This window comes from Punica granatum, chromosome 7 (genome assembly GCF_007655135.1).
Source record: "Punica granatum isolate Tunisia-2019 chromosome 7, ASM765513v2, whole genome shotgun sequence".
Lineage (NCBI taxonomy): Eukaryota > Viridiplantae > Streptophyta > Magnoliopsida > Myrtales > Lythraceae > Punica > Punica granatum.
This window is the reverse complement of record NC_045133.1, coordinates 27,346,605-27,366,717: the sequence shown is the minus strand read 5'-3', so window position 1 is coordinate 27,366,717 and position 20,113 is coordinate 27,346,605. Positions and strand designations below refer to the sequence as shown.

General features: G+C 40.6%; 1 protein-coding gene across 1 annotated transcript; it reads right to left on the bottom strand.

The window, feature by feature from the left end:
* Window positions 1–286: 286 nt before the first annotated feature.
* On the bottom strand, window positions 287–3,689 carry LOC116212909 (transcription factor bHLH123-like). Its single transcript, XM_031547652.1, has 7 exons — window positions 3,204–3,689; window positions 2,590–2,956; window positions 2,280–2,378; window positions 2,049–2,114; window positions 1,592–1,657; window positions 922–975; window positions 287–781 (listed from the first exon to the last, which is right to left on the bottom strand). The coding sequence occupies exons 1-7, from the start codon at window positions 3,437–3,439 to the stop codon at window positions 629–631; spliced, it is 1,041 nt and encodes a 346-aa protein (XP_031403512.1). The 5' UTR covers window positions 3,440–3,689; the 3' UTR covers window positions 287–628.
* Window positions 3,690–20,113: the final 16,424 nt, after the last annotated feature.

The following is a 20,113-nucleotide window of genomic DNA, read 5'->3' as shown; positions in this document are numbered from 1 at the left end:
GATATGTCTGTTCATGCGTGTAAATTACCCAGCAAACGACAACAATGTTTTCCTGCATAAGACTTACAAAAAAAAGTTAATTGCATAAATATAGAAATCTAAGTTTATCTTCTTTTTTGTTAATTGTCATAATAATTATATCATGGCAAATTATATAATTATTCAATGATTACAGACCACTTTCTGACAGGGAGATAACATTAATAACAACATATATTGGTGGTCCTAGAAATTCGTGAGATCCGCATCATCATCTCGTCAAGACAAGATTCCTGCATTGTGGCCTAAGAAATTTTACCATAAAAGAAATAATAATAACATGAGTAGGACAAGCAGGGACATTTTGTCCTAAATCACATTAACATAATTATATACTTAGATCAATGTCAGTTCCATTGCAAAAAACACGTGAAGCATGTATAATCCTTTGGTAATAAGCGCTAGTAACCGCTTACAAATCTCGTATCTTACATGGCATAAATGATAATCTTGACGTGTGTGATCGCTTCATTAATGAGATGGAATTCACTTGATCATCAAGAATGAGTGTCTGCTGATGATGGCAGATCAAGCTAGAAATCTCAAATTTTTGGTCGACTCAACAAGTGAGAGAATATATTATTTCCGGTTATCTGAACGGTCCACCGAAGGGAGGGGTCCAAAAATCAAGTTGACCAGTCGGCTCATGCGTGACTGGAAAGGTGCTTGCTACTGGGACCAGACACAGGCCTCGGCTCCTAAGGTCTTGTTCTTCTTCTTCTTTCCCTTCTGGGTCCTTATCCTGCACATTTCAGGTAACTACTTCATAATGTGGGCAACAAACAAATTGATTATCAAACCGAAAACATGCAATTTGAAAGTAAACGCTAGAGATTATAAGAAAGAAAAAAGATATAGAAAATAGCAAATAGAATTTGGTACCTGCTGATGATGATGCATGGGAGTTCCACTCTTCATGTATGGGGCACTTAAGACCTGCATAATTAGTTTTTGTTCATCAGCATCTTCAAAACTTAACTAACGAAGAGAAATACGATCATCGCGTACATTCTCAGCTCGTATTACTTTTCATTTCCAATCCCATGTCGACATGATATTGCAATTGTACACAAGACGGAGGTAGCTAGGAGTAGCCAATAACTTTGTGTTATACATTTGTTTTCTCTTGCGAGGTGAGATCTTTTGGGAATTATATGGTGCAATCAATAAAATTGGTTGCACCATACTATCAAGTAAATTATTAAAAAATGAGAGTATGATGAAGTGCTTTGCTAACAAATTAAGTAAAGTTAAGTGAAATTTGTGTATTTTATTTTAAAACTTTGAATGTTTTACTTTGTAATATGTGTAATTTGCTTTGAAATTTGTGCAACTTATTTTCTTTATTAGTAATTTACTAAAATTTCAAGTAAATTACTAATAATTTTACTAATTTTCTCTGATTATATGGTGCAATCGATTGCACCATAAACCTTCCCGAGATTATTTTTTTCTCCTTTTTGGGTGAGATACTGGCTGAAGACCGTCGAATAGGTGCAAATTAAGGTTTCTACGAAAATAGTACAAAGTAATTGAAGTTAGAGAAACTTACATTCACTTGTTCATGGAGGATCTTGATGTAATCGATGGCTTCTGACAGCACTGAGGCCGTATCAGTCTGATTCCATTCCACACCAAAATGATTGACATACAAACATCGTCAGATGTCACTTTGAAAACTTTTTTTACGTTTTGGAAAAAAATGTGCAAGATCGAATGGTCGCTGTCACTAAATCGTATACGAGGCTCTGCATAGACTATATACAGAGAATTAATTCATCCGCTAACTTTGTTGATCTCCCGATCTCGATTTTCTCTGCCAGTTTTTTTAGAGATATTGTTGAGGACACCTAAACCAATTTTAGCTATCATTGTAATTAATTCCTTATTTTAGTTAATGTTAAAGATTTTGGTCCCGTATTTCATCGAAAAAAATTCATACATGGATAAACAAAAGCTGCAAAAAGAGACCTCCTTTTTTTCAGAAATTGAATCGATCGATGTAATACCTTTCCAAAAGGCGAAACCAATTGTTGGAGGGCAGTGATTCTGTCCCCCATCTTCTCTTTCCTTACCTATGAATGGCAAGACATACCATTAACAAAATAATTCTCTTCACATCACAATTTATGAAAAAATGGAAAGCTGCAAAAATATAAGAATAAAAATAAAAATCGAAGAAGAGAAAATTAATAATCTGCTAATACAGGTAAACATTAAATGATACATATTTTTTGTACCTTGAAAGCGGGCAAAGGCGATGGAGTTTCATTTCGAGTTCTTTTGCTTGATGCTTCACTCCCGATGTTGTTCGATACATTAACTCCGTCGGACAGATTCTGTCAGACAATGAAAAGAAGGCTGAACTTACAATAATTCGTAATATCTCAAAACCCTAATCAATTAACTAGCAAGAGAAGTAGGCAGGGTAGTACCCAAAAATTGAATCCATACTAGTAAACGTATACACGTGCATATATATATATATATATAATTACGTTTCGAAAATTAATAGTTGCGACTGATCCTTTCAGCCTCGCCTTGCTATACCTTTGGTTTCTCATCAACAGGATACTGCTGATGGCATTGGAATGAGGAGGACGGGATGAAACTGGATCGGACATTAGTACCCTTCATCGAAGCATTCCAGAACGGAGCATTATTGGAGAATTGCAGATGACCGATATGCGGATGTTGCTCAGGAGGTGAAGTTCTTGTCATTAATGGAGGCAAGAGCTCATGAGTTGTTGAGTTCATGCCATAACTGTTCCCAATATGTGACCTGTTCTGCAAAGCAGATTGTAAGATGGCCGACGGGCTGCTATACATGGCTGCATCCATATCGAAGCTCGGTTCCTCCATGTTTGCGTTCTCTTGAAGCATCGACCGAAAACCTACCTCCCCTCGCTCGACACGTCTAACAAAGTACCAAAACAAATCAACTAAGCCACTCAAAACTTGCAATGAAGAGACCAAATCATCCTAAAATATATGTAAATCAAATGGGCGATATCTTGATTCTATGATTGTAATCTCATGCTTTTGGGCTTCTTATCACAAAACTTACTAAATACATCAACAAACTGCTAAATTTTGATGTGTTATTTATCACTTGAAAAAAAACTGCTAAACTCTGAGAGGAAGGGACCGGTGTATATACTTACAGCGACGATTGATTAGTATTCCAATCCGCAGGAGAGGAGACGACCTTGCTATCAGCAGCAGCAGAAATTATCGAGACAGAATCTGCGCAAGACGCTGACCAACCAAATAAGCTCCCCATGTTGCTTTGTTGCCCCGAAGAAGAGAAATTTGAGGGAATTATAGATCCACTCTCGAGCCTGTCCTTCGATGAGCCCTTCCACCAGCAGCTCCCGTTCGTGTGGAACTCATCCGCCATGGCTCATCCAAGGATGATGTAAGCTCAAAGAGAGAGAGAGAGGGGTGGAGAGATTTTAACTCCTTTCTTGTCGACTCTCTTTGACTCTAATTTTGAAATGGTTCTCTCCACATGAAATTTATTTGTGAAAATATATGAAAACGATTCACTGCGTCTCGAAATATATTTACATTTGAGGGAAAAACCTTCAAAGAGAGAGAGATAAGGGAGCCATCAGATTGAATTTGGTGTGGTTGACGTCTCAGGAGAGGTCATGCGGCAATTAGGAAAAAGGTCAACTTTGTGGTCAATTTATAACCTGAATTTTCTCCACTTTTTTATATTTATTATATAATATGTTTACTTTACCTCTTTTTTTTTTCTTTTCCCTTGACGGCCCGTAATTCATGATTATAAGGCAAGATTTTGAATAAAATCCAACCGTTGTAATTTATCCAGTAAGTTTTACTGGGACGTATACCTCATAAATAAGTAGAACGCAGTATAAATCTGATCATAGATTAGCTAGAATTGCTATTTACAATTGATTGCTGAAGATATATTCATATTATAAATTACTTTTAAAAAAAAAATTCAATAGAGGCTTCCGGATATAATTTTTAGTCTCATTATTAGGCCTTGCTTTAGCCCTTCAACGATCAAGAGACCATTTTTATCTGAAAAAAATTTACCTCTATTTTGTCTATTTATATATTTGTATGTCCAACTTTTGTCATCCTTGTAGCCAGCCACACGTTTTGAAATATTCTGTAGTCTACTAATAATTCTAGGGGTATATATAAAGATAGATATGGATATATATCTAATGGTATATCATCATTATATAGTCCACTGAGATGGACAACTCTTTAGTGGTTGAGAAACTAATTATATACTTAATCTAAATAAATTACACGCACATATATGTGTTACACATACCCGTACATATATATGTATCTTTTGGTTGGGCTTCCCGTTAAAGGCGAATATGCCAACCAAGCTTTTTGCCAGTTCAACTATAAACCCCCTTAAGGCCGATAACATGTATATATAATATAATATATATATCTACGTTTCTTCTTTTCTCTTCAACAAATATTCCATGTATATAGTTCAAATTAATTAATAAATTTCATGTAATTAACAATTGAAAATTTAATTAGGGGACAAGGGACGCATATATGATGCATATGATTCAACATGATGAAACATTTATCGAACTCGCACTTGCACAATTAGAGCAGCAGTAATGCCCGACATCATTATATATACGATCATGTATTGGATGAAATAAGCAGTGAGACAGCTTGACTATAGATATAAGAACATATGAAGTTTTATACGACATGAATTCCGGACATAAAAGGTCGTTGACTTATCAAATAATACAGTTAGCGTCAAAACCGAAATTGATCTTATGGAATTTTTCTTCAAACCACCAACCTTCTGATGAAGACAGATATACCTTACTGATTCATTAATTTATTTATTTTGTTGAAAAACATCAATGCGTGCCAGATGAGCAAACCAAATATTGCACCCTGTCCGTTCATTTAGCTCTACCAAAGTAAATCTATAACACATAAATTCATTTGGTCTTTCCGTCACCGCGTATGGTCAATTTCTCAAATCATTTTGGTGCAGAACATGTATGGTTCGACGCGTAAGATAGGACTATTTTATTCTAAACAAAATTCGATTACTTTTGATATTTGTTGTGAAGTCAATTAGCTCAGAGATTATCTTTAAATATATAAAAACTGTTGAGATACGTTATTCCACATAGAAAAATTGAGAAAGAAACCACAAGTTTATATGAGACTTGGGTGCAGCAACCTATCAACTTAAGCTTTTGGGTTGCAGATGGGCTCAAGTTTGTGTATGCCCAAGTGAGAATTTTACATGGTATCAGAGAGGGTTATACTTCCGCGCGCTCGTGTGGGCTCACATCATGCCAGATTCTGTTTCGAGGCATCCAAAAGTGAGCCTCATGTTAATCAGGCCCGAGAGTGGCCCAGTCCAATTTCGAGGTAACTAAAAGTGCACCTCTAGTTAGGCCCGAGTGTAAAGCTCGAGGCTAGTTTGATATTTGTTCCCCCTTACACAAGCACACGTCCGGCTCGTGGTCAGTTATTAAGAGCGGGTGTTTAAGGGCACGTGGCACGTGTTAGACCACATGTTACCACGTGAGGGCGGATGTTGAGATATGTTATCCCACATGGAAAAATTGAGAAAGAAACCACAAGTTTATATGAGACTTGGGTCCAACAACCTATCGGCTCAAGTTTGTGTATGTCCAAGTGAGAATTTTACAAACGAAAGAAAGGAAGTTAAGATCCTCGGAAATTGATCGAGACATTTCTGTCAAATTAACGAAACGAAAATGAAAATCATCAAAATATTAAGAAAATTCCACATTACATATATATATATATATATATATATATATTTTGAGTGGCGGTGAGACTGGAAGATGGGGTGAATACACACACACATACATGTCAGTCAACGAGTCATAATACGACAGCTGAATTTAAAAGTCAACGGCTGGGGTCCACACGCGTGCGCGCGTGGGGGGCACGTGGGACCCACCCCTTGCACAATCTATTGGCTAACAGTACAGTAACAGTCTCCTAAGAGTCAGAGCCCGCGCGACCGATTGCGACTGTTTTGTCCGTTTCTTGTCAACTCAGACCATCTGAACTTCACGGCAGACGTGATGGGAAGATCCCACCGTTAGCATTAGCAAGCCAAAGATTCCTTCGGATGAATCGAATCTCGACCGTTAAATTTCAACCACAAAGCCAAAAAGGAATCTAATGGATCGATCGAATGGCCTAGTAATTTTGACCAGACACATTCTTTCATTGATCTCTTACATCACGGGGTGCATCCGAAGAATGACCTATATATTTCAAAATATTAGTTTGGTATCTCGGAAACATATATATTATCAACTCGACAGATCATCCTTTGAGTTATGAAAATTAGAACTGATGATAATTTCTTTTAGATTTTGATCATCCGTTGGTCCTTCCGATGCTTGAATGGTAGGTTTTTTTTTTTTTTTTTTTGGTATCTCTCTAATTATCACAAAAGACATGCAGTGGTATATCTTCCATTTTTGTTACATTATATATCTGAGGAAATGCCCTTTAATTATGTGATAGAGAAGGAAAGAGAGGAAAAAGAATTGAAAGAAGGAACATGAAACAATGATGTCATAATGATGTGAGCGTGCACTGAGCATGTAAGAAGACAAATTATGAATGAATGAACGCATATTAGTCTCTCATCGCAAAAACATTCCCAATAGATCAATTTGTGCGAGCGAGTGGCCGTGGGGTTGCATACCGGATAATATGATAATACCATCTATAGGTCTCCCTTTTGTTCCATGTGCATTAATTATAGATCGATAACTCAAATAAGAGGCGGTGATTGGAGGCCTCAAGCCAGTCATGGAGAGTTAGATAGTCGCGCTGGTTCATAGTTGATTAAATAATAAAACGTGTACCGTATAAGCAGCCTTAGCTACATAAGGTTTCTGGGCCAGTCTCTGCAATGTACCCTAGAATTTATGATTAGTATCGCCATTACATATGCTTGGAGTTCGGGTTTTCGAATTTTCATTTTTATCTCCAATAAAACCAGCTTTTCACTATATTAATTTTATGGATTTCTGTAATTAATCACTTACTATATATTCCTCGACAGACGGGATGACATGGTTTGGGTTGGGCCGAAGCCCGTCTTATGGATTAATGGGGTCCCCTGGGCAGCCCCTCGAAGATTAACTATCATGGATTAGCCAGCTGTTTTCCGATGATTCTTCTCATGCGATGTACATAATAAAGTGTACTGATCCTCATATAAGAAGATGGAAGACTCATGTCAAAAAATGAGGAACTCTCGAGCAGCTACTGGAATTATGACCATTACCGAAACATTGTGTGATGCTAAAATAGTTAAACGGAAACTTGGGATGGAGTTATGATAATACGGCTTTTCCTGTACGGGCTATAATATGTGGAATGCTCAAAACTGGATGAATATATACTGCGAGTCTGCAGGTATCATTTATTTATTTGTGGTTGCTTTAGTTTGTTGGAGAGAATTCGCAGAAGACGCTATTGGCATGTGAGGAATGAAGTGGGAAGTGGGGAAGAAGACTGTTGCCAGGCCTTTCCTATTTTATTCATCGTTAATTTTACGGTAAAAGATGCGTCTTTAGTATATCCATTGACCATGACCTGTTGCTTATATACTATCGGTCTTCTTGCCGATTACAATGGTGATGTACAATCCGGATCTCGAAGATGTTTGTAGTTTTCACATTCTTTGTATAATTTACCAGATCCTGTATTACTGATATTATAAAAAATTTAGAACCACGGATCTTAGTTTTGCAGCAATTGGAAGGTTGTGATAGATTTTTAATTGAGATGAAGAAGACTTCTTACGTAATTATTATATTCGTAAAGCATGACCTTGACTTGTCGAAGTTAGGTAGCAGCATAATGAGGTTGTGCACTATTCAAAGGCAACTAGTTCAGTGTTCAGATTCTCTACCTTATGCTTGTATCAGTGGATTGATTAGATCTTGGATCTTACGAATAATCGGAGGCAACTGATTTGGGATCCTACAACAGAGAAACCGTCTTTGATCTGTTATAAAAGAGATTAGGCTCTTTTTGATGATCTGCAATTGCTTGGCTTCATCAGTGGATCACACAGTCTCTACACTATCTTCCGACCGCAGGTAAAACATCGCTTGTTTGAGGAAACAGAAGCTTTTTGGGCATGTTTGTGGCCATCTCCTGAGGCCATCTCCTGAGATGGAAATGTAGATAAGACATGCTTTTACGTGTTTTCAGATCGAGGCCTCTTTTGAGTTGTGCAGGCGTTATCGGCTGTAGTTTAGGAGGAAGTTATGCCTGTTGAAAGGGATTCCTTTTGGGAGTACGTTGAGGTCGTTGATGATCAATGATGGAAGTGCTTATTCCGTTCACGGGGAGGCTCCAAGGATCAAGGCCCATATAGGAAACGTTCCTCGAATGGGAATACGGGCCTGCAAAAGTGGCACAATTGACGAAGATGTGAAGGCAGCAGCAAAGGCTGCTCTTGAACATAAGGACTTGTGCCACAAAGGCGATGGCAGGCTGGAAGGAAGAGCTGAGAACGCCATTGGCTTATACAAAAGACAGATTAGAGAGCAATGCTGGAGGTAGTATGCCTCAACACAGCTCAGAACCTCCACCTCCTCGACTTGATCCAGTGCAAGGAGGATTTCTGTATGATCCTTCCACCGACGACGGCTATATGACTACCAGTTTGCTCATTCACAAGCACAGCCTTCTTCAATCGTAGTGGAGGACCGCGACATGGAGCTTGGCAGACCCAAATCATCTTTACCACAAGAAGTACTAACTAGAGCAGGTTATCTTAGCTGCTGATCAAATGATTCTGCAGTATTATCTCAGTAAAATTTGAATTTCCTTTTTCCTAACGATATTCCCCCAGTTTGTGACATTTGGAACTTTCCGTTTTGCGATGTTAGACACACGGATACTCTTGTGCCAGTAATTGGTCAGACCAGCTACGTCCGAAATGGCCTTCAGGAAAAGATGGAAACTCTTGAAACTAAGCTTGAAGATTTTCCCAATGAAGTTAGAGGTTGCTTGGGAAAGGTAGAAACAAATAAAAAATGAAGTTCAGAGAATACCACAAGAGGGGCCTGAAAGCAGGGCGGAGCAGCGCTCCTCGCAGCTGGAAACTCAAGTTGAAAAACTGATCGCAGAAGTGGATGAGTTTGTGCCATCTTCAGGACCATCGACACTTCAAGAGCGACGTGCAAGAGGAGAAGCCTTTTTATTGAAGAAGCCAGTTGGTAAGGAATTTCAGGAAAATAGCAATAAGATATGGACCTTCTTAAGAGGAGATGATATTCTGCTGATTGGCATTTACGGAATGGGGGGAGTGGGGAAAACAAGGCTGGCACTTAGGGTGTGTTTATTTTAACTTAATCAAATAAGTACTTAAAATTAGTTACAAGTTAGTTATAAGGAAAAATGAATGGGAGAAGGAGGGAAAGATGAGAGATGAGTGTCTAAACTACTTAATCATTAAGTAAAAACTACTTAATGAGTTAAGTCAAAAAGTTTTACTTCATGGAATAAGTCATTTTTCTCACTTATTGGTGCCTTTAACTCCTCAAAACACATATCCTCATCCTTATCAATTCTCTCATTTTCTTATACACTTCTTTTCTTAACTAATCAAGTGCTCAATGGATATCTACATACATATATCAGAAAATACAAATTATGTATTTCCTCGTCTTCTATCCTATCTACTACCCCCCTTCTAGGCCAACAGTCTGGTTTCTAATCAGGCAAAAAAAAAAAAATTCCTCGACGAGAGTAGTTTGACGTTGTATGGATTGGGCTGAAGCCCATCAAAAGAGTAGTCACATATATCTTGATGTTGTTCACCGGACTGCACATCATTGATCGTCCCAAGGAGGATTTTTTATACATGCAACGCACATTGGACCGTGGAAGTATTCTATTAGCCATGGTTGTAGAACCGGCGTTTGAGGGAGTAGCTCGATGATGAAAGGATGAACTCATTGGTCCTTTGGCAATAAACTCGGTATTCACTTGAATTCTCATAGGCATCATTATCTGCCAGCGAGAAATTGACTTGCCCTAATATCAGCCAAAGCTCCTTATCAACTGTGGTGTCTGACCAGTGAAAGTCTTTTCCACCTCCCTCAACAACATATCAACAACTATATACCGGGCCATCAACATTCCGATTTCTCTTCATTATCTGCTTTCCTAGAGTTGTGAGTTCCTACTTTTGGTTGATTTTGCTGATCTAGAATGTATATTAGCCTAGCCCAGGAGAAGTTTCATATGGATTTACGCTCATTTTCCTTCCTTCCTCATATTATTTCTGAGCCCAGGCGTTAGCTTTTACATTTGTTGTTCTCGTCAGATCTGTCATAAATAATGCCTAGAGGAGAAGACTTCTGGGATGAGCGATATGTAGAAATCCTCGGAAACGACTCCAATAGAAACAGAAGTAGGAGGTGCAAGTTGTGTAGGAAGGAGGCTACCGGCAAAGTCACAAGGGTCATGGAACACCTAGGTCATGTTGGCAAGAACATTACTCATTGCCCAAATGTTGATGACTCCACCAAGGAAAGAGCTAAAATAACATGAAGCCATTGACAGGGTGCTCACTGACGTGAACGACGAGAGCAGTAATCCATGCAGACAGCACATCCTGGAAACAGAAAATAATCCATACCAAGAAAAATAGAAGAATCAGTCCAAACGAGGGCGACAGGTTGAAGCCAATATGGCAGGGAATATGTCTACCCGATCTGATGGGGCAGGTAAAATTCCTACGTTGTCCTTCCTCAAAATGAGGTCATATAAAGTGCCAATAAAACTCTCGGTTGGGCCCAAAAAAAAAAAAGGTAAAAGAGTACAGATAAAAACTCTATTTAGAGTACAAATTCATGGTCTGCTACCCACTTATTATAAGCCCATTCATTCGTTTTATCTGATCCCAGTTGGCGTTCCTTTACCAAAAACTTTCTCGTGAACTACAGATAATTAAGCAAAAGATTATAGCTAATCTCTATATCATCTGTGTAATAAGCAGATAGCACAACTCTTAACTGCATCATCATCATCAATTACTAGACGTATTCTGTTGACATAAACTTTACAATTTACATTACCAACGAATATAATTTATCCAATGGAAAAGGGCAGTTTTGGTCCTTGAACTTTGGTGGTTTAAGCAATTTTCATCCTAAACCTCCTTATTTTGTCTTTTTCTTTTCCTTAACGCTTTGCATAATTATCATTTTGGTCCAGTCGTTCATTTTTCATTCAAAAGATAATTTTTTATATTAATTATAGTTTTTGAAATATTAAAAAAATTCAAAAAGAAAAAAGAAGGGGGAAGGGAAAAGAGAGAGGGGATGAAATGGGCCCATCTCTGACCCCCACCTGCACAGTTGAGGTCACTGACAACCTCTGGGGCTGCCGATGACATCGACTGGGCGGCGATGGCCGGAGGAGTCCAGCCATCGTCCCTCCCTGTCTCCCTCTCCTTGGCTTCTCTATCTTCTTTTGAATTATTTTTAAATTTTGAAAATTTTTAAAAATATTGAGATAGTGTCACATCAGTATTAATTTACACAAGCTAGGCACCACATCAGCAGAAATAAAGGGAGATTATGAATTTAATGGGACTTAGTTTAAATTAGTGAGTATTTAGAAAAGAAATTAATGGACAAGGTCAAAAATTCAATTATGCAATAGTTTTGGATGAAAGATGTTATAGTTGTAGAGTTTTCCATTCATCTTTACATGAGAAGTGCTGATTAGAAATGGTTATCTTAATTGTCAATCAAATTATTGTCGTTTTATTCAAGTAATTTAGTTTTTCCTTCGGTTTCTGACATTCAGTACTTCTCATTTTGTGATGTTAGACCCGGATACGCTTTGCGCCAGTGAATGACGAGCCCAGCAACATCCTCGATGGTCTTCAGGAAAAGATGGAAACTCTTGAAATTAAGCTTGCAGATCCTACAAGTAAAGTGGCCGGAATGAGTGAAGAGCTAAAAAATGCCGAGTGCAGAGTCCGAAGTTGGTTGGGGAAGGTAGAAAGAATAAAAATGAAGTTCGGAGAATACGACGAGAAGGGACTGAAACCAGTAAGGGGTGCTCCTTGCTGCTGGAAACTCAAACTCAACTTGAAGAACTAACTGCAGAAGTGGATGAGCTTCCCCCATCTTCAGGACCATCGACACGATGAGAGCGACGCGCAAGAGGAGAACCCTTCTTATTGTCAGACCCAGTGGGAGGGAAATTTATGAATAACATCAATAAGATTTGGAACTTCATAAGAAGAGATGATATTTTGCGGATTGGCATTTACGGAATGGCGGGAGTTGGGAAAACAAGGCTCGTGATGCACCTCTGCAATAGAGAATACGGTGACGCGTCCGTTCAGAGCATATTATGGGTTCCTGTACCTAAAGACGTCAACATTCGTGACCTTCAAACTGAAATTGCAAAAACCGTGCAGGTTCCAGAAGTTTTGAAGGAAAACGCTGAGAAGGAAAGGGCAAAGGTGTTGTGGGAGTTTCTCTCCGAAAGAAGGAAATCTGAGTTATGTCTGGATGATGTATGGGATCATTTTGAGCTTGAGGAGGTAGGCATCCCTATTAGGAGTGACGGTCCCAAGTTGGTCCTGACAACCCGATCATTAAGCATCTGCCACGCGATGCTCTGTCAACAGAAAATCAAAATAGAAGGTCCATATAATGATGAAGCCTTCAGCTTGTTTCAGGAGCATTGGATCTGAGGTATTACCTTCTGGTGTAGAAGAGATTGCCCGTGAGATTTTAGACAGATGTGGAGGTCTGCCACTTGCGATCATTGAAATGGCAAAAAGCATGAGGGGATTGGAGCAAGCATAAGCATGGGAGGATGCACTAAGAAAGTTGGAAGATGTTGGGCATGAGGACATGGACAAAAAGGTCTTCCCGATATTGAGACGTAGTTATGATTGCCTACCTCTACAAATGCAACAGTGTCTTCTGCTATATGCATTATATAACAGGCTTCAAAATATGATGATGCCATTAATAAGCGGAAACTGATAGAGCTTTTTATTGATGAGGGCCTGATCTATGGACCGTGTAACATGCTCATGATGTACAAAAAAGGCCACCCAACTAGAAGAACTTATTGATGTATGTTTATTGGAAAGTGAAGGGGGAAATTATGTGGAGATGCACGGGATGATCCAGAACATGGCAATTAATATCATGAACAACAGTTCTCCTGCCAAGGTAATGGAAATCACTATGGATGAAGAAGACTGGTCGAGTGATCTACACATGGTATTTCTCAAGGATTTTGGAGGAGTCATCCGGGATAACATGTCACCAAACTGTCCTAAACTATCAGTTCTATTGATGAAAGACGACTATGGGCTGCAAAAGATTCCAGAGTGTTTCTTCATGCATTTAGTCCAACTGAAGGTCCTTAATCTGACTAATAGTAACATTGAAGAACTCCCCGGTTCCATCTCAGAGTTGATTCACTTGAGGGCATTAGTGCTGAGGAGCTGCTCAAAATTATCTCGTATGCCTTCCGTAGTAAAGATGAGATCATTAAAAAAGTTGGACCTCAGTCTCTGTAAAAATCTTCAAGCAGTGCCAGATGGTTTAGAAAATTTAGTCGACCTCAGGTACCTTGACATATGTTGGACAAAGATATATGGGTTATGTGATGGGCTGCGGCACCGATTGGGGAAGATTCAATATCTCGGCTTCAATCTTATCAATGGTGGAGTAAGCCTTTCAGTCTTGGAGAGGCTAGAGCGCTTACGATGTAGCTTTTCAGATGTGAACGAGCTATACCTGTTTGTAGAATCTAATCCACATTTGCCCTCTCACTATGATCTCTTTATCGGAGTCAAAGAGACTACCTATTACAATGATGATGATGATGACAGGTTTAAGATATGGTCGGAGAACATATCTCGGTGTGGCAAAGTCATACGTATCCATGGAAGAGAGGATTATGAAATCCGCGGCAGGTTTTTCTCTCCCAGTAGACGTCCAGAGATTGTATATAGAATATTATAATATTGGTGCAGGCAATAATATGCTTCATTCTTGCCCAACCATGGTCAGTGAGGACATTCATTTATTGGCAGTGGAAGGACGAGGAGGCGTCCGCCTCGTCGCACTCTATATCTTTTTCTTTGATAGAATTCTCGCGCTCTATATCTCATCTGAAGGCACTGACAGTAGACAGCTGTTGGAAATTAAAGTAGCTCTTCACCGCATCAGCTAGTTGTTACCTTTGACATCTACAGGCTGTTAAAATCAAACGGTGTGTCGACTTGGAGGGCATAATTGCTCCTGGATCAATACTTCCAGATGGTGCTTTCCCAAGCCTAGAGACTATTCGTGTTGAATGGTGCGACGAGATAGGACATTAGTGGGGCACCTCTTGGTACCGCACCTCCAAAAGCTCCGCAAGGTTGATGTTGTGGGATGCGGTAACATGGAGGAGATAACTGAGTGGAATTAAGCCATGCCGTCTCATCGTCACATAGGTCTAAGCTCTTTGAGAGAGTTCGCGTGAGTGAGTTGTAGGAGCATCAGGAGACTGCTGCCAGCCGAATTATTGCCGCACCTCCCACGCCTCGAAACAATTGAACGCCCTTCTCCACCTTGTTACCTTGAGGAGATCATTGTAGAATCTAAAGAAAGGTGGGAATAGCAGGGGTGGCCAGAGCAACCTGAAGCCAAGGCCCTCCTTCAGCCTTTTGTACGCTACCGGATATTTTAATAGGCAAGTTTCCGCCCCCTTTGTCGATCGATGCCCTGTTTGATGGATGCTTTAGGGCAGGTGCAAGGCTCAAATGCATGGACTGAACTTTACCTCTTTTCCTTCTGTCATTTTTCGCTTATGTTCTCCGCTTTTCGTGGCCTCTTTGCTCATCTCCTGCCCCTATATATAGTATTAGAGTCAAAAATCGATCACTAGTTACCGTGCATTAAAAGCACCAGACCAGTATGAAAGATCACCGGATATATATATATATAGTTGTTTTATGCTTGCACCAGACCTCAAAAATATCGTACACGTCAAGGGTGCTTGTGTGGGTACTTCTTCTGCAGAACACAGAAGCATACGTGTGGGTGCTTGTTTTCCAGCTTCTCGGCAGCGGTTGACATCCAAAGTCATTAACATTCCCCGTCATGTCGGACTAGTAAATGGTTGTGATTGGTTCTTCCGCTCAGCATTCTTCGTAAGCACGGTTCAATCAAATAAAATATGCATGGTTCCGTTGATATTAGCTCATATCTATTCAACTGCTCAACTCTGTGGCTAATGTTCTACTTAATGCTTTTGGAAATTGCATCAAGCAGCTCAAAAAGCGATGGGCCTGCTCTTGTTTTCTTTTGTATATCATCAGAAAATCTGGAATTGTAGTCGCAATGTGTGTCACTGTTGATGATTACAGACAGAGATGTGTTATTTGCGGCCGCAAAGTACGGCTGACAAAAAACAAAAAAAAAACTGCAGGATGTCGTTAGTGTAAAGCAATGAGTTGTAGTACGGCCTTATTCATCATAATGAAAAGATTTGTAATTAGATTGGTATACCTTCTTATTAATTCTGTTAATCTGAGGACCGTCCTTGAAAAATCATACCCGTCAAGATTCGTTTTTTTTATTGAATTAGATTTCAATTCTCGGGGATGAGCCTTGAAATCCCTGATCCGACGAAGCCGACTCCTCAAACTTGTAACAAAAACTCGATCCCCATCCGAACCGCGATCACCACACCTATCACAAACTGTAGAGTGGCTCAGGCGGTCAAAACTATAGAGAGCAAATTCATAATATGCAAACATTAGGGTGCATATTGAAATAATTCAAAATAACTTTAGGGAGCAAAAGTGTAATTTGGCCAACAGTTGCCACGCGGCGGCTTTTAAGAGTTTCTCCGACCGACGCCTTATCGCTTAGGCTTTACGCTCTCTCTGTTCTGTCCAATTCCACTCCAGTACCCGAGCAGGCAGGCAGGCAGGCCGGTGGTCCATCGATCGCAACCATCACCATGGGAGGCGGAGGAGTGATCAGGGCTGTCGGCAAGGTCGCCGGGATCGGAGCCGCAGCGAGCCGCGGTTTCCGCGGGGCCAATCCAGCGCCTGTGGCCGAGCACCCGGCTCGCGGCGCGTCCCGCAACGTTGCCGCGATCGTCTCGTCTAAGAGCGGTGTCGTTTCCGCCGGCGATGTGTCTCCGGTGGCTGTGCAGAAGCCCGCGTGGGAGATGGACGACTGGGAGCTCGCCGGAGGGGAGGGCGACCTGGTGATGAGCTCCGGTGAGCCCATGCCCAGGGTTGTCTTTGGCGCTGCGCCGAGCTTCCAGGAGGCCAAGGCCGCCACCGATGAGCTGAAAGATGCTCTGGAGAAGTAAGTTTTGCTCGTCAACTCGCTTATTCCGTTGTTGACTGTATTAGAGAAATTAAGGACCATTTGCTCCATGGTTTAATGTGATCAATTCTTCGTGGAAATTGGAAGTTACGGTTTATCGGATTGACTTTGCGTTGCCTCTCTAGTTCGATTTGAAGATATTACAATGAATTGCAAAGATGTTATTTTTCCTGCTATTCGTAGTTACTTCAGTTCGATCGATTCATCGGCCTGATGTTGATCTTTTCCTGATTTGCTGATAAAACTGTTCAGGGTATACTTGTCTTCGCCGGCAGCCAATGAGTCTGGAATTTCGATTCCGCTGGGGCACCCTTCTGATCAGCCTTTGCAGTCGGATTCAGAGGTTGAGAGCAAACATCTTGTTTCATCTGAGTCTGCGGTAGCTCCACCAGCTCGGAAACATGTTGTTCAGGCATTTAGGATGCTTACCCAGAGTCCTGCTGCTCAGGTACCATCGAACCCCAGCACATTCATGATACAACAGCTTATAATATCCAATTGATAGATTCTGAGCTGACACAAGAGCAGGACATTTCATGACATTTCATTTTGTGCACGCGTGTATGGCTAGACCAATATTGTTTGTATTGATACGGTAAACTGCTGAACAATTATGTGCTTCTGTGCTGAAGAGTGTTACTCCTGCCCATGGGATTCTCTATCTGGCTATATAACAAGTGAGAAAGCCTCCTCTTAAAACGGTCCTGCAGAATAATGTTCCTTGTGTATCCAGCTTTTATTAGAATCAACTTTTTCTCCATCTCCCTGCATTTCTACATGTATCATGCCCTTTGCTTACAATATTAGCACGTTGATTTAATGGCATGGCCAGAATGTTGTGGCGTCAATAGCAAGCGACCCGAATGTCTGGAATGCTGTCTTGCAAAACGAGGCCCTTGTGGACTTCGTTCAGACCCAGAAAGCAAGTAAGCTGTCTTCTGCAATCCTGTCTCTTTTGAGTATTGGAATCCCTTCAATGTATTCGGGATTATAAACCATTGGTTTCGGTGGTTTTGCGATGAGCAGCAGTTCAATTCCCATCTGAGGAACCGAACATGGAGAGCTTGGTCGAGCATGTTGCCTCTCAAGGTGGGATATCCACCAAAAGCTTGGACGAGAGCAACAGCGAAAGCGAATCTGGGAATTCAAGGAACGGGTTTAGGAGCTTTCTGCAGAACATGAAGCATGCTGTGGAAGATATGGTGAGCAAGGTCTCAGATTTCTTTCAGAACATATTCGGTCCGAAAGCAGAGGACAAGGCATCCACAGCTGGTTCTGGAGATGGTGGATCAACCTTCATGGAAGCAGCTCCTGGAGCATATTTCGTGGGGCTCGCCGTGCTAGCAATCCTGGTCGTCCTTCTAAAGCGGGCATAGGCTTTGTATCTGATGAATTTGCCGAACTCACAAACTTAAAATGCACTGTATATATCGTGTGCTTGTGTACTCTAATGAATTTACCAAAATTACGAACTTAAAATGCTCTATATATATCGTGTGCTCACGTACGCTGCATATTTGCCATACATTATATGTGATGTTCGCATGAATTGCAGGACGATAATTGATGTAAAACCTAGTTAAAAACAGGCAATGAGTAGAGCAAAACCTAATCAATTTCAATCTGTTCTGGCGCCAACTCCTCACATAAAAAGAAGAAAGGAAGAGAAGAAGCAGACTAATTTGAGCAGACTACAGATGATGGAGCAAAAAAATTTTCCACAAATCTTTGAGGACCCCAACCTCCCCGCCTTCCAGACCGGTCATCGTGTCGTAGAGCGGGCGGTTAAGAGTCTCTGGGAGGTAAAATGCGAGGAACCCTCCTGAGATTCCGGAGATGGCAAACACAGTGAAGATCCCGAGGACCTCGCAGGCCATCCTCACAACCTTCCATACCATACCCCGGGGAGCGGGACTAATGACCCTATGAGGCAGAATAACCCACCGAACCATTGGGTTCCGATCACTAAAGGCTTCCTCCCGGACCTGTCGAGCAGAAGCACAGTGATTGCATAGCCAGGCATCTCCGCTACTGCATTGAGGACAACGTTCAAATAGAGGTTCATGTCGATGTTCACCACCTTCAGGCTTGTCCCGTAGTACCCAACGCTGCAGAGGAAATTAATTCCTACTGCCAAGAACAGGCGGATCCGTGCGATCGAGGACCTGACCACGTCAATCAGGGACCCGGAAACTGCTTCCTTATCATCCACGCCATCCTTCACTTCCCCCTTGTCCCGACCCCGCCAGTGCTGAACCTGGTAAGGACTCGAAGGAGTAAGTAGATCCAGTAGTACGAGGACAGAGCTCTTAGGCACCCGAAGATGGCATTCAAGACACAGATTACAGTTAGAGAGCCCTTTCGACCCAGGAATGAGTCTGGTAGATGGCCAAATACTCCAGCACCTGATCAGAAATCAGAGCACAAAGATATCGATCTTCAAATTGCGATCCAAAATCAACATCAACAGCTACAGCTTCTAATCAAATGGTCAAACTCGAAGCATTCACATCAAGGGACGTGCAGCTCGAAAAATAGACAATTGAGAGCTCTTGCAACTTAATAAGCATGGCCAGATTTCAGATATTCCGCTACCCGCTTTCCTACTATTTACGTGCCTAGGTTTAAATCAATAGGTCATGTTCAATGCATAATGGCACAGATGGGATGGTTGAATTTTTGTAGCATAAGTAAACATACCTATTCAACAAAAAATGGAAAATGATCTTTGATTTTTAGATTTGGAAAGATCGAATAACCAATACAGGAAATCAAAACGAATTAGTAGACACGACAATGCATGTGAAACACTACCAATTGGAATGACTTAAGCTGATAAACTTTTTAAATTATTACAAGTAACCCACTTCGGGCCACTTTTCCAAATACTATTTTGTGTGGGTCCTAAAGGTGTCATTACCAACTAATACTATTTTTATTAGTTATTGATATTGAGGTCATAATTCTTTATGACCAATTAAGTTGCCACAGGAAGTGATGTTAATGATGTTTCCAATAATTCCTGATGTATTTTTTATTCTTCATAGGACCATCAAACTAATGGCAAGCTTTTTGATATTGATTAATTCGTAGAGGAGAATCTAAATAATTTATTATTACTCCATGAGTTGTTTAAGACCCGACTTATTCAGCAAAACCATGGTTACGGTTGACGGATAAAAAGTGGGGTCCTAGATGTAGATACAAAGAGAGACGAGCAAGCTTAATCTATCACGCACTTATTTTCTTCATTATATCTTCGGATTTTACATACGATAATTGATTTCTGACAATGATGTATAACTTTATCTAATCAATGAGTCTAATCATACTTAATATCTTTTTCTTTTTTCTTTTTTCTTTTTTTTTTGGGTAGAACCATACTAATTAGTATCTTGGGTAAACATTAAATGAGCTTTTGGTATCAAATTTCAAGTTTAAACTTTACGCCAACCGCCTAACGTCTATCTAAGGCATAAGAAAATGAAATTCCAAGGGGAATGTGCACCCAAGTTTGCACCGAGATCCGGGTTCGAATCCCCTTGGGGCCACCGGAGCGCTTTTGGCTTAATTACTCGCTCCGTGCACCGCCGGGGACTCACAGAGTCTCGGGGATAAGTCGAGCGATGTCCGGACACCCCGTG

Excerpts from the sequence above, each read along its gene's own strand:
- LOC116212909 (XM_031547652.1), bottom strand. The coding sequence starts at position 3,439 with ATGGCGGATGAGTTCCACACGAACGGGAGCTGCTGGTGGAAGGGCTCA. Across the intron at positions 2,957-3,203 it reads AATACTAATCAATCGTCGCT|ACGTGTCGAGCGAGGGGAGG; the intron begins GTAAGTATATAC and ends GTACTTTGTTAG. Across the intron at positions 1,658-2,048 it reads TGGTTTCGCCTTTTGGAAAG|ACTGATACGGCCTCAGTGCT; the intron begins GTATTACATCGA and ends GAATGGAATCAG.